Raw genomic sequence first — 13,819 nt, forward strand, 5'->3', positions numbered from 1 at the left:
TACACGGTGTTTTAACATTTATTATTTTGATTTCTACGAGTACGTACGAGAAATAGCTTAAAAAAACATATGGTAAAATAAACAAAAACAAGATTCAAATCGATAGAGACATTTATTGGTAATTGATAAAGTGCTTTCTTCGGTATTAATCATCGGCTAGCACTCACCTCCAAGATTAGGGTCAGTGGGGGCAATTTGTAAAAGTCGGGGCCAATCGAATATCAAAAATATAATCTTTTAAATAAAAAAATTGTCCCATCAAAATCCCAATCCTAATCTTAATTTAATTAATCAACAAAATATTTATAAATTTATAATATAATCTTTAATTTAATAATATATATATATTTGGAAATGTCTTCCACGTATACATTTTGTGGCTGATAATTTAGCAGTTTTTTAATTATGAATTTCCAAAATTTATATTAAAAAAAAAAAAAAGCTTTTTCTGTCTTTCCCGTTTCTTCTTCACTCACAAATTCAACTAAACTTCCCATTACTCATAGAAACACTCTGCGTTTCTTCGAATTCCGCCATGTTCAACGATCAGGCACCAGCGGTAACTTCCAGAGCCAGCCATGGCGGAAACGACGACGATCAAATCCGTGATATTCATGCTCTGACCTCGCCGCAACCACCGCCGGTGACGGCTAATCGGAACCGCCGTGGTGAGGCCTGGGAAACGACGAGTCAGAGATCGACTTCAATGGCCAGCGAAGGCGGCTCCAGTGAGAATTTCACCTCCATGAGTCGAGAGTTTAATGCTCTCGTTATTGCAGGCGCGGAGATAGGCGATGATTATCGCCATGATCGACCGATTAACGAAGCTCCAAATAACTTGAGCCGAATCAGAGAGGAAGAGTATACGCCAGAGGAGGAGATGAATCCGTTAGCGATCGTACCAGACGGACATCCGTTCGATGATCGCTTAGCGCCGTTGGCGATCTCGAGACAAGAGAACAGGAGAGGCGGCGGCGGCAGCGGTACGGCAGCGACTAGAGAGATTTCGTTGCATATGGTGAAGAAGGAGGAAGTGGAGACGAAGATAAGTGCATGGCAGAACGCGAAGATTGCGAAGATTAACAATCGGTTCAAGAGAGAAGATGCGGTGATCAGTGGATGGGAGAGGGAGCAGGTTCAGAAGGCGTCTTCATGGATGAAGAAGATCGAGGTACGTGAATTGAAAATTGCGCTTTCTCTGTGCATGTAACCTGTTTGAAGAAATGCCTCGTATCGTGTTTGTGAATATTACTTCTCCTGTTTGGTCAAAAAGTCGATTTATAACGCTTATTTGCATTAAACATGTCAAATCTTCTTAAATCTCAGTCACTTTTGAACCAAACTTTCCTATGAACTTTTGAATATCTGAGAAAGAACAATTCTAATTTCTTCTTTCTGTTAATCATTCCATATAAATTTAGATTCATTTTGAAACTTCACACATGAACAAGCTGAAATTAGAGATCATTCCATTGTGGTGAGTAACAAAACAGAAAAGAAATCTGCATCTTTGTGTATAGCATGGATTGGATTGAAGTGAAAGTTTGAATTTATGCAGAGAAAATTGGAAGAGAAGAGAGCAAAAGCATTAGAAAAAATGGAGAATGAAGTAGCAAAAGCACACAGAAAAGCAGAGGAAAGAAGAGCATCAGCAGAGGCGAAGAGGGGAACAAAAGTGGCCAAACTCATTGAGATATCAAACTTGATGAGAGCAGTTGGAAGGCCACCAGCCAAGCGCTCCTTCTTCTAAATTCCTCCCTTTCCATTCCCATAATCCCAATGCTTCTGCAATTGATTAAGGACATGGACAAAGCCCATCTCCTTACAACAGCCATTTCTTACGCCAAAACCAACTTGAAACAGCCTCCTACCGAAAGTGAAGAACAGAAGCAATAGCAGAGGTGCTCAGTATTTCATCAAATATAAGGCAAGAAGGAGCCTGGTTCGCCATTGTGGATGGTACACAAACTTTGTATCTTGTCCTCTCTTATGTACAAATGATACGAACTATTGTTGATGGTAGCTTCGATGCTTAAACAATTTAGTATTGACTAGAAGCTATATGAAAACTTATGAATTCAAAGAGATATGGCTTAAGTAGTGATTGTCATGGCTGCTTATTTTGCGCCATGAGTAGCAGATATCTACCTTTCGATGCTCAAGTGAGTGCCTTCAACCTGTTCATCTTCTTGAAGGGATAGTAGGTTGAGTTCATGTCTATTAGAGATATTTAATATTAAATTATAGTTTGATATTTTATTAGAGGTAAATATCTTTTTATGTATTATTCTTTCGATTTATTACTCTTTACATGTTCTTGTAATTTATTTTATTATAAATAGATAAGTTTCACGCTATTTAGATGTGGTGGATTAACAAATATTCTCATGGTATCAGAGAGCTCTTTCAATTTAACAACCTGATCCTTTCTTTTCAATGGCTTTTGAATCCTTTCTTATTCTTCCCCACCACCATTGTTGGCTTTGACGTTGCAGGGGCAGTTTCCATGACTGCCACATGCAGAGCCGAATGATTACTCTTCGACTCCACCCTTATCACCCTTCGCTATACTCTGTACATACAATCTCACATTTTCCAACACAATCGATTTTCCCTCAACCAACATGTTCACGGTGCAGGTGGGGACAAGGAAACTTTCTCCACTACCGACTTTCTTACTGAGGCTTATTAAATGGACATGCCACATGCGGAGCTGATTGATTACTCTTCGACTCCACCCTTATCACCCTTCACCATACTTTGTACATGCAACCTCACCTTTTCCGACACAATCGATTTTCCCTCAACCAACATATTTACGATGCAGGTGGGGACAAGGAAGCTTTCTCCACTACCGACTTTCTTACCGAGACTGATTAAATGGACATGTTCACAGGTGGGGACAATGAAGCCTTCTCCATTATCAGATTTCCTACTTGGGGCAGATTAAATGGACATGTTCGTGGGGCAGTTGGGGACAAGGAAACCTTCTCCATCACCAATTTCCTACTCGGAGCAGATTAAATGGACATGTTCACGGGGTAGGTGGAGACTCATATAATTTCCTACTCGGATTAAATGGACATGTTCATGGGACAGGTGAGGACTTTTAGTTGAATGCTCGAGATAGCCTCACTCTTCTTACTCCCTCGAGTTGAAACTACATGTCGACCTTGGACTTTATATGGATATTTTAACCATAGGTATACTAAAATTTAAATCTTGATGTCCACATTTTATCCTTGATTGGACTATATATTTAAACCCCGCAAAAACCCTCGGCAACGGCCATTAGCTATGGCGGTTTATTCCTCTCTCTCGCCTTCTCCTTCGCTCTCATGTCCTTATCCCTTCGCTTTCTCCCCAACGCGTCACTCGGTCGCACAAACCAATGTGATGCTTCGGAGCTTCTCTGCTGTAAGACAGAGACCAGTGCGCGCGAAAGCTTTCTCCGTCAACGCGACATGGGAAGGTCTCGACTCCGTCAACATCGCCGATAACGTAACCCAGGTTCTTGAATGCTCTCTCTATCTCTTGTTTATTTTGTCGGATTACGACAAGTATGGCGTAGTTTTCTTGGTTGTTCGTCGGGAAGGGATAGCGACGAGGATTTTTGGGGCCTGTTATCGCTAGATTGAAGGTTGAATAGGAAATTACAAAATGGAAACGAGATATGTACTCTTTTTTATATTTTATTCTTTGCATCGACGAGTATAATTTCACATCGATTATATAATTGTTTCCTTCTATTTAACAATTTCCTGGTTTTCTGCTATTGCGTTCTGTGAATGTGGTGTAAGTTATCCGTTCAAGAGTATAATCCCTTAGAAGTAGGTTTTTTCAGTTGAGAATTTAGTGAAAAATCTATAATAATATTTCAAACAGGAAAAAGAAAAGTAATGCAGATTTTGAACTCCTTGGAATATGTTGTGCAAATTCTTGAGCAACGTTGTTGGATATTCTGTTCCCTCAATGAGTGTCGCATGGTCATGGTTTATACACTCAAGTTTTCCATCAGTTGAAATTGGTGAAATTCATTTTTTTAAATTTTAACTGGACTCAATCAACCAATTTTAATCGTAAATTTTTACTATCATCGATTTGTACTATAAATTTGAACAAGTGATAAATTAATATCACATTAATTTTAAATTGGAAAGTTACCCACGTACTAACTAATCAACAAAAAAGTCAAAAAGACTGAGAGTAAATTAATTTTTCCCAAAAAATGTGAAGACTATGGTAAAAAATTGGGAAAAACAAGCATAAATTTCAAATATCGAAAACTAAAAATGAAACTGTTGTCTATGAGCTTGAGAAATTAATTTTATCATTTATTCAAGTTTAAGCTTCAATTTTATATAATTAAAAAATTAAGGTCAAATTTGACTCACTAAGATGACTATTGGATTAAAAAGGAAAGAAAGTTTCCTTTCAAATAATTACTGATTTGAGTGGTTCTGTTGAATTTATTTAGTTGATTGGAAGAACGCCCATGATATATCTCAACAAAGTAACAGAAGGCTGCGTGGCAAATGTTGCTGCAAAACTTGAATCAATGGAACCATGCCGAAGTGTCAAAGACAGGTAAGCTTCTACTTGGTGAAGATGGGTTGTTTATTCCTCCACTGTATTCTACTGTTAGAATCCTTGCGTATGACAGCACATTTCTGTAGAATCCTGTGTTGGTTGGCAGCTATGTTCTGAGTGGTATGTAGGAAGATTATTAATGAAATATCAGACAACTATTGTAGCTTATCTGCCCTTCAAGAAAACTTAATTGGGATTCAAGTTATTCGAAAAGTCTCTAAAATGAGAGTTCAAAGCTTCTATTTATTGAGGACTAATCAACAAACTGCAAGTGCATTACTAACAAAGTATCAGATTTGAAGAAAATTACAAAACTTGGGGCTATTTTTTGTAGGGCATATTGTACTTGTGAGTGGTATAGGCAGTCTCGGTTTAACTTTCTACTTTCAGCCTAAGTTTTTATAGGTTTACACTCGAGTCAACCGTATACTAAATGTTTTTCAAAGTTAATTAGACTTTGGATTTTGACTACATCAGCAACCTTTAAAATGTGTTGGAGATGTACTACAGATTTAGAGATTATACTATGTATCGTTTTCAGTATATTTCTTTTCATCTCAGTGCGAGGAGTGAGAGGAGATATATACATGTACGTACATTACTGATCGGTTTATGTCTTTAACCTATTGACTTCTCANGAAAAGTCTCTAAAATGAGAGGAGTTTAAAGCTTCTATTTATTGAGGACTAATCAACAAACTGCAAGTGAATTACTAACAAAATATCAGATTTGAAGAAAATTACAAAACTTGGGCTATTTTTTGTAGGGCATATTGTACTTGTGAGTGGTATAGGCAGTCTCGGTTTAACTTTCTACTTTCAGCCTAATTTTTTATAGGTTTACACTCGAGTCAACCGTATGCTAAATGTTTTTCAAAGTTAATTAGACTTCGGATTTTGACTACATCAGCAACCTTTAAAATGTGTTGGAGATGTACTACAGATTTAGAGATTATACTATGTATCGTTTTCAGCATATTTCTTTTCATCTCAGTGCGAGGAGTGAGAGGAGATATATACATGTACATACATTACTGATCGGTTTATGTCTTTAACCTATTGACTTCTCAGGATTGGTTTCAGTATGATATCCAGTGCCGAGGAGAGTGGTGCAATTTCTCCAGGTAAGGTAAGTAAGTTGTACTTGGAAAAAAGTATTGATGTTTATTATTAAGGCGCAAATATATTCAGTTGGAGCATATCTTATTTCTGCCATTAAGTATGTGACCCCTGGGATTTTGAGATGTTTTTTTATCCAACCATCTTTAATACTAATTCATTTCTCTATGAGGTATTTGTTTTGTTTCTAAAAATAAAATACATGACCTTGATGTTTCGTTCTTGTAATGAGTAGACCATACTAGTTGAACCAACAACGGGGAATACGGGGCTTGGCATAGCTTTCGTTGCTGCAACAAAAGGGTACAAACTTGTAGTTACCATGCCTGCTTCCATAAATATGGAAAGGAGGATCCTACTACGTGCTTTTGGTGCAGAGATTGTTTTGACAGACCCAGAGAAAGGCCTCCAAGGGGCTGTAGCCAAAGCTGAAGAAATTCTAATTAGTACTCCCAATGCCTTCATGCTTCAGCAGTTTGATAACATTTCAAACACGAAGGTTATTTCTATTTTCTCTTTATTAAGTTGTGAACACATACTCTATGCAACCTAAATGGCGCTGTATTCCTTAAGTTTTATGCAATCTTCATTATCTTCACCTTTTTATATAATTGCGTTGTAAGTGATGACAATGATGTAATGTTAAAGCCTGTTATTAAGTTTTACTTCATGAATTACAGGTCCACTTTGAAACCACAGGACCTGAGATATGGGAGGATACCATGGGTAGTGTTGACATACTTGTTGCTGGAATTGGAACTGGTGGTACCATAACAGGCACTGGTCGTTACCTAAATATGAGAAAAGAAACGATTCAGGTTTGGGCTATCAGAATTATTTTTTACATGGTAAATTCTTTATTGAAAAAAATGGCAAAAGACTAGGAGACATGCAGTAATGCCTTCAATGAAGAAGGGAAAAAATGGATGAGCAAAGTGGCCAACTAGCTTTATAACAAATTCCTCAAAAAATTTACGAGTTCCCATGAAAGTTGGACGGAGAACGGATTATTATGTGCAATACTGCCAATATATAAATGTCAATCCATATTGTACAAAGTTATCATCCGAAAGTAGTATTATATATTATTAGCTCATCAAATGTTTTATTATTTCAAGGAACACAAATGTTTGTGTCACCTAGTTTTCATGCGTTAAATTATTTGATTTATACCCTATTAGTATTTATATGAGAAAAAGTGTAAAGAGAAAAGTAAATGATACTTGGATGGAGAAAGAGACAACTTCGTACTTTTAGTTTTCCAAGTTTCCGTGAATTCCACTTTTTGCAAAAAGGCTAGATTGCGAGAGCAGCCGGGAGAGAGCTTTAGTTGAAAAAGTACTCGAAGCATCAATCTTCCAATCTCTCGAATCTTCAATATTATTCACTTAATAGATTCCAATTCAGCCAAAAAGGAGCTGAATTCGTAGTTTACCTCTCGAATCTTCCAAGTTTTTAGTATATTAGTCATTTATTATGTTCTGGCTTGCTGCTTCCTTTAGATGGTGTTTAATGTTCTGATTAAGTGTTTTATTAACGTAGATAGTTGGTGTGGAACCTGCAGAAAGAAGTGTAATCTCTGGAGAAAATGCCGGTGAGTTGATATTATTATTATTTTTTTTAATCTTCTATATACTTGGAAGGATGATGTCTAGTTTTTGGGTCAAGGTTTAATTGTTGATCTCTCAGGCATTAACATTATTGAAGATTGGCGCAGGTTATGTACCCCCTATTCTGGATGTCAAGTTGCTTGATGAAGTGATCAAGGTAATTACTTCCTTTTGAAGGCAGGGGTAATATGCCAATAGTGGAATACACATTTTATGTTTATAATTTTTATCCTTTTAGTTTACTATGGAATTGAACATTTAAGATGACACACATATCAATCATATTCCATGTGGTAGAATTCCCTCATCCTTTTTTTTTCTTTTGACATCGAAATAATCTGGTATTACATTTCTTTGTTGTGGCTCATTGTAGTTAGCCCATGGTTTTTATACTAGCATTATTTGTGAATATATATAATGTTATTTGGTTTAGATTTTGAAATATTTTGAAACTTTATTTACACCTGCAATATTATAACTTGCAGTTTATTTATTTATATGGCTACAACCAATCATCAACAACTCGTAAATAACTTGCTAATGAGATAATTGTAGGTAACCAATGTTGAAGCTATAGAAATGGCTAGGAGGTTAGCATTGGAGGAAGGCCTACTGGTAATTATTTATGTTCTTAAGTGTTATTTTGGTTGGAAAATTTCCATGCATGTTCTACTTCTATCTATTCCGCCATAAAAAACTTGTTAGAAATATTTTATTGTCCTTGGGATAATCCTTCATATTTCCCTTGAGATACGGTGGTTTCTCCTCTTCGACAGTTTTCCTTAANTGTTGGAAAATTTCCATGCATGTTCTACTTCTATCTATTCCGCCATAAAAAACTTGTTAGAAATATTTTATTGTCCTTAGGATAATCCTTCATATTTCCCTTGAGATACGGTGGTTTCTCCTCTTCGACAGTTTTCCTTAAGATTTGATAGTTTCTTCTCCCTCGAGTAAGAGTGTTGTTTTAGACTTTTAGTAATTAACATATTTTCACCTCTTGGTAGGTTGGCATTTCATCAGGAGCTGCTGCAGTAGCAGCGATTAGTCTGGCTAGGAGGCCTGAAAATGCTGGAAACCTTATTGTGGTATGTTCATTCCATTTTCTCCATTTGAAAAGTCATGTGCTGGGTCTACTTGGTGAAGATCCCTATTCCAGAACATACACATAAGTCTTCTGACAGGCAGAGACAAAACGAGTCTATTTCTTTACAATATTCCATATTTTTATTTAAAAAAGGGTAGCACATCTCTCTGAGACTGGGAGAACAAATAGCCGTGAAGAAGAGGGGGGTGAGGGGGCTACTTTGTCTAGTGTTTCTCCATTAAAAAATCATGTAATTTTGTAGAAAACTTATTATCATCTTTTCCATGCCTTTTCTCTTTCTTTTCACACTTATTCTACAACAAACATTCTGTTCTTGTCCATGATCAACTTTACAACTTTCAATTCTCTAGCTTCTCAGTCTTTGCACCCTCCTTTTAGTGAATGGTTTTAAGTTCTAGCCAAAGGTTTTTGGCTTGTTTCTTGTATTTAGTAGCTAGTCGTCTTTTCCATGTATGCCGCTTTAGCTTGTTGGAAGTATTGTGTTTCCATTTTTGTAGTGGGGAAATTGTTTCAAATTTATATAATCCACCCCTAGAAACATGATCTAAAAGAAAAGAAAAAGACTATGTAATGTTACCCTCCAAAAGTGCAAGAACACTGAGTATCTTTTTTCAAAATCTTAATTCTACTTATGATTGTATTCATGCGTGTAGGTTATATTTCCAAGCTATGGTGAGAGATACATATCCTCGGTGCTTTTTCGTTCTATTTATGAAGAAGTTCAGAGAATGTAGACGAGATAGGAGTTGCCCAAGTTTGTTATACTTTGAAGACGATTCATTCATAAATCAACAACGATAATGTAGCTTCCTGATGCTTTTTCACTGCAAACTATATGATTTCAATGTGTACACCTACTGAAACATCTCTCTCTTTTCTGTTTTGCAGGTACAACAATTTATCAAGGCACAAGAATCAGAAAGTCGAGCGTAATTGCATCTATATTAGGTAAACAACCGTTATTCCAAAAGATTGAGAAGTAAAAAAGGGCAGAATAAGGGCTTAAAATGCAAAGAGAAACGGTGTAATATGAACTAGAATAGAAGACAACAACAATCCATAGCTCAAAAAGAAGTGTACGCCCTAGGTTAGGCACTTTTTAAGTATGGAGCTATTTTGTAGGTTCTCGCTCATAACATCACTAACTATTTTTATATATTCTAAGAAAGTTTCAATTATTCTTTACTGAATATGTTATGCATGTCTCCCATAGGTCAAGTGTCATTTGCTAATGAATCTCTCCCCACGCTCCTCCCTGACCTTGTTAGAAGTTCTATAACTATTACCTAAATTTCCTCGGGGTCTTTGAAGGATAGCATAGCAATTTCATATTCTTTAATAAATTTCAATAGCTTTCAGCCGTGTGAAAATGAGTCTTTCAAATAGATAGTAGTTTCAAGCTGCATTGCATTGGACATACTTCCTAAGGAGTTTGTATTCAAGTTTATTTGCACTTCTTTTACATTCTTTTTCATGTTTGAGTTCGCTGTTCTTGGGCGATTCAAGTTCCTAACTTCTTAACTCTTTTACATTTGCAGTCTTCATCTAAATTTAGTTAAGGTATGCAGTTCTATTCATAATCTTCTCTCCATTTCTTAAATTTTATTTCTTTCATTTCTCTCTTGAAATTTGTTCCCTTTGGAATACAAGATGAGTGACTTTTTCAAACTGAAACAAATGAAAAGAACCAAGCGAGATTCCAATTCTAGCTTCTGATTTTTGGGCATTCAATATTCTTTTCTTTTACTTCAATTTGATTCTTACCTTTGCTTTTAAAATGTCTATTTTAATTCTTATAGAATCATACACTTATAAAGACATTAATTATTGCCAGTTAACTACAAAATTGACGAATTTAGATAACATCATGTGATTTTCATCCAGGCTAAAGATCGGTGGAAAGTTAACAGATTATCATTTGAATCATACATAATCATACAAAATACCATTCATAATGGTTACTTTATCGACCCATCAATCTTTAAGATTGTAATTTTTATATATTCTTATATTCATTTTAGGCTGATGCAAGGAAAACTTCGGTTTGCTTGTGAGGTAAGTAGCCCTTATATTCAGCCTCAATTGTTGTTGAATGATTATATTCAATTTTTTTCTTGTATTATTTTCATATCTACGTTACTATACATTATTCTACCAATGGGTATTTATTCAACCATATTAGGTTTTTGAATTAAATATATATTTGTTAGAATTCATCGACAATATAATTGTCAATTGAGTATATCTCAATGGGTATAAACACCAATAACTGTTCTAAATATCGATAGTTCGATCTCTTTGCAATTATTGAATTCAAAGATGTTTAATACTCTAGTAGTCTTTAACTATCGACTATTCCCTAATGACTGCATATTATAAGGTTAATTTGTACTAACTTCTAGGATTGGATTATTAGGAGTTTAAATTCGAGACCAAAGTGGACATTATTCAACTATAATGGACATATACAAAGAGTTAGTAATCAAAGTAATTTATTGTCGATGAGCCGTAATGACGATGAGTAGGTGGGAAGGATTTACTTTAACATCGTATTAATTAAGATTTAGATGTAATTCTGTAGTAATTAGTGAGTAGGTAGAGTTAAAAAGATTAATGAACAATTTTTTAAATTATTCGCTAGGTGTTTTACCTAGTTTTCTTTCATTTAGTTCTTGTGGGAGTTGGTTCTAGTGTTTTAGTTCATCTTTTTATTGCTACAATTTTCTTTTTGATAGGATAGATAAGGTCTCGTTTGATAACTATTTAATTTTCAACTTTCTTATAATTGTTCTTATTTTCTCGCAATTTTTGAATTCTGACCATCATCGTTTCTATGTTCAGAGACAAAACAGACACAAATCTCAAGAACTTCATCGAATTTGCGTTACTTTACTTGCAATAGTTGATTGGTTAGCTCTCTTATAAATAGTTTGTCTATTCCTTTTCATTTCAACACAAACTAAATATTTCACAGGTCTAAATGTTTACGATGTCAATAGTAATTCTTGAACTCGTCTACATCGAAATTGAACCATTCTTCATCGTCGTCGTCTGTATCGATCCATAGGTCTTTAATTGATTGATTGAATGTTAAGGTGTGGCATGGAAGTGTGAATAAAGGCATAGTATGGACCATTATATTTAGGCAAAGCCATAGTTGATGGTTTTTTGGTTAGCAATAGAAGTTCATTTATGTTTACACCTCATTTTTAGTTGAGAAAATTGAATGGCATGATGTTTACTCATTCATTACATTAACTTCTAAAAAAAAAAAAACAATTCATTCATTGTGAAAGCACCCACCATTTCATCAATATTACAATTAATAAATGTCCCTCCTTTTATATTTATTTATTTTTCAATTTATTATTAAAAAAAAAAACTATTTTTTAATTTTTTCAACGATCTCGTGCATTTGTATGCGTCCCATGTTATTTTTTCTTATGTAACTGTCATGTTGTCTTGGGTCATGTAACAATGCATGACTTATCAATTTTTTGAGCATTTTATGTCGGTACGATTATATTAATATTAATACACTATTAAAATTTTGCACGTAAAGTGATATTAAGATAGGAGACCATTCGAATTTATTTATTTATATATCTTATTCTTAAATATTAATTATCCTGTTAAATTGGAATAAAAAATTGACATGACAACCCAAAAAAAAAAAAAAAGTTTGATATGACACTTCAAATTGCCCAATACTACTTTTCACTTAATTTTATTTCAAATTTTTAGTTTAAATTAATTGAATTTTTACTGCCCAAAAATTAAAGAATATATATATATATATATATAACCATTTAATGTCAAATTTAAGCATAATTAATAATGTATTATATTTTTCATAGATTGAATGTTGGAATTTTTATTTTATATATTGTTGAATTAAAAATATGATAATAATTTAAAACTATTAATATATATATATATCTAAATGAAATAATTAATTTTTTAAATTTTAATTTAATATTTGATGGGTAAGGTCATTAAAAATTAAGTTGTGAAANAATTATTTAAATTTTAATTTAATATTTGATGGGTAAGGTCATTAAAAATTAAGTTGTGAAATTTATTGTCACACGGAAAGAGATAAAAGGGTAATTAATTTCTTGTTCTTTGGATTATTACAATTGAAAACAAACAAAAATAAAAACTACAATTTTTTTGGTTTTTTTTGGTTTTTTTTTTTTTTTTTTTTTTTTTTTTANGGTGGCGCCTTCTTCAAACAGCCACTTTTCAAGAAACGATAGTGGCGGCGCCGTCGCAGCTTCCGCCGTAGCGCCGGCGTTTTCAAATCTTTGCTTCTCTCCAACATGTTCCTCATTATCCTCACATTCTTCCAATTCTCAAACGACAAAATCGAATCAAATTCTTCACCGGAAACCAACTCGCCGCCGTTCAATTCCTCCTTCGGCTGTTCCTGCGCGGCGGTGCAAGAATTCTCCCCGCCGATTCTCCGGCGAGATTCCTCCGGTGAAGATCTCATCCAACCTTGAAGAAGCCGCGAAATGTTCTCGGCACTCGAGGCGTAGGTGGATGCTCTGTTTCCAGCGAGCGGCGGCGACAAGCACTGGGATTGAAACTGACCGCCGGCGGACTCGGACGGCTCCGGCAGATCAACGGCGGCGGACTGTAATCTTTTAAGCTTCTTTTTCAAATGGGTATTCCAATAATTCTTTATATTGTTATCCGTCCTCTGAGGAAGATACGAAGCTATGGCCGCCCATCTGAGAATTTCAAAGCCCAGATTTCAATTAAATGATTGAAACTGCAAATCAAAAGAAGAAAGAACAATAAGAAGATCATTACTTGTTACCCAATAAAGCTTGAAGATGAATGATCATTCCTTCCTCATGGGGAGTGAAATTTCCTCTGTTTATTCCCGGCCGGAGATAATTGGTCCACCGGAGCCTGCAACTTTTGCTGCATCGCAACAATCCTAAGAACAACAACAAAAATCTCAAGAACAATAAGATCAAGGAAATGGGAAGGGATAATAAACAAAAGGGATTTTCATATACCTGTGTTAGTGGGAACGGAGCGCNCACAAAAATCTCAAGAACAATAAGATCAAGGAAATGGGAAGGGATTATAAGCAAAAGGGATTTTCATATACCTGTGTTAGTGGGAACGGAGCGCCAATTGCCGGGGCCGTGTTCTTGGATGTAGGAGACCAGAATGATATCTTCTTCCGGCGTCCATGGCCCCTTCTTTATGCCCACTTTATCACAGCAAGGAACCCTTCCCATGCCTTTCTCAACCCTTTTACCTTTGTTTTCTTTTCTTTGAATTCGATATGGCTATGGCTGCAAGTTCTTGTTTTTTTTTTTTTTTTTTTTTTTTTTTTTTTTTTTTTTTTTTTTTTTTTTTTTTTTTTTTTTTTT

General features: G+C 35.0%; 2 protein-coding genes and 1 pseudogene across 8 annotated transcripts; 2 read left to right on the forward strand and 1 right to left on the reverse strand.

Moving 5' to 3' along the window:
- The first annotated feature begins 412 nt into the window (after nt 1-412).
- On the forward strand, nt 413-2,259 carry LOC111789969 (remorin 4.1-like). 2 transcript variants are annotated; one of them, XM_023670713.1, is made up of 2 exons: nt 413-1,171; nt 1,422-1,535. In XM_023670713.1, exons 1-2 carry the CDS (start codon nt 536-538, stop codon nt 1,479-1,481), a joined length of 696 nt encoding a protein of 231 aa, XP_023526481.1. In that variant the 5' UTR covers nt 413-535; the 3' UTR covers nt 1,482-1,535. The 2 variants fall into 2 exon arrangements, with proteins under 2 accessions (XP_023526481.1, XP_023526480.1); XM_023670712.1 differs by lacking the exon at nt 1,422-1,535 and adding an exon at nt 1,559-2,259 and having other exon boundaries at nt 418-1,171.
- Nucleotides 2,260-3,279: 1,020 nt separating this feature from the next.
- On the forward strand, nt 3,280-11,462 carry LOC111791892 (probable S-sulfocysteine synthase, chloroplastic). 6 transcript variants are annotated; one of them, XR_002814699.1, is made up of 14 exons: nt 3,280-3,510; nt 4,478-4,587; nt 5,661-5,718; nt 5,944-6,207; nt 6,389-6,526; nt 7,251-7,302; nt 7,426-7,475; nt 7,874-7,933; nt 8,326-8,406; nt 9,080-9,228; nt 9,315-9,374; nt 9,965-9,986; nt 10,448-10,481; nt 11,268-11,462. XR_002814699.1 is itself a non-coding variant. In XM_023673394.1 (10 exons), the coding sequence occupies exons 1-10, from the start codon at nt 3,298-3,300 to the stop codon at nt 9,158-9,160; spliced, it is 1,107 nt and encodes a 368-aa protein (XP_023529162.1). In that variant the 5' UTR covers nt 3,280-3,297; the 3' UTR covers nt 9,161-9,231. The 6 variants fall into 6 exon arrangements, 1 of the variants encoding a protein (XP_023529162.1); XR_002814698.1 differs by lacking the exons at nt 9,965-9,986; nt 10,448-10,481; nt 11,268-11,462 and having other exon boundaries at nt 9,315-9,611; XM_023673394.1 differs by lacking the exons at nt 9,315-9,374; nt 9,965-9,986; nt 10,448-10,481; nt 11,268-11,462 and having other exon boundaries at nt 9,080-9,231.
- Nucleotides 11,249-13,786, reverse strand: LOC111791722 (annotated as a pseudogene).
- Between the last annotated feature and the right edge of the window lie 33 nt (nt 13,787-13,819).

The sequence above is a fragment of the Cucurbita pepo genome, chromosome LG03 (genome assembly GCF_002806865.2).
Source record: "Cucurbita pepo subsp. pepo cultivar mu-cu-16 chromosome LG03, ASM280686v2, whole genome shotgun sequence".
Classification (NCBI taxonomy): Eukaryota; Viridiplantae; Streptophyta; class Magnoliopsida; order Cucurbitales; family Cucurbitaceae; genus Cucurbita; species Cucurbita pepo.

Bases quoted from the DNA above. Each gene is read 5' to 3' on its own strand.
- LOC111789969 (XM_023670712.1), top strand. From the start codon at position 536: ATGTTCAACGATCAGGCACCAGCGGTAACTTCCAGAGCCAGCCATGGC. The intron at 1,172-1,558 runs GTACGTGAATTG...GAATTTATGCAG, and splicing joins CATGGATGAAGAAGATCGAG to AGAAAATTGGAAGAGAAGAG.
- LOC111791892 (XM_023673394.1), top strand. From the start codon at position 3,298: ATGGCGGTTTATTCCTCTCTCTCGCCTTCTCCTTCGCTCTCATGTCCT. The intron at 3,511-4,477 runs GTTCTTGAATGC...GAATTTATTTAG, and splicing joins TCGCCGATAACGTAACCCAG to TTGATTGGAAGAACGCCCAT. The intron at 7,476-7,873 runs GTAATTACTTCC...AGATAATTGTAG, and splicing joins TGCTTGATGAAGTGATCAAG to GTAACCAATGTTGAAGCTAT.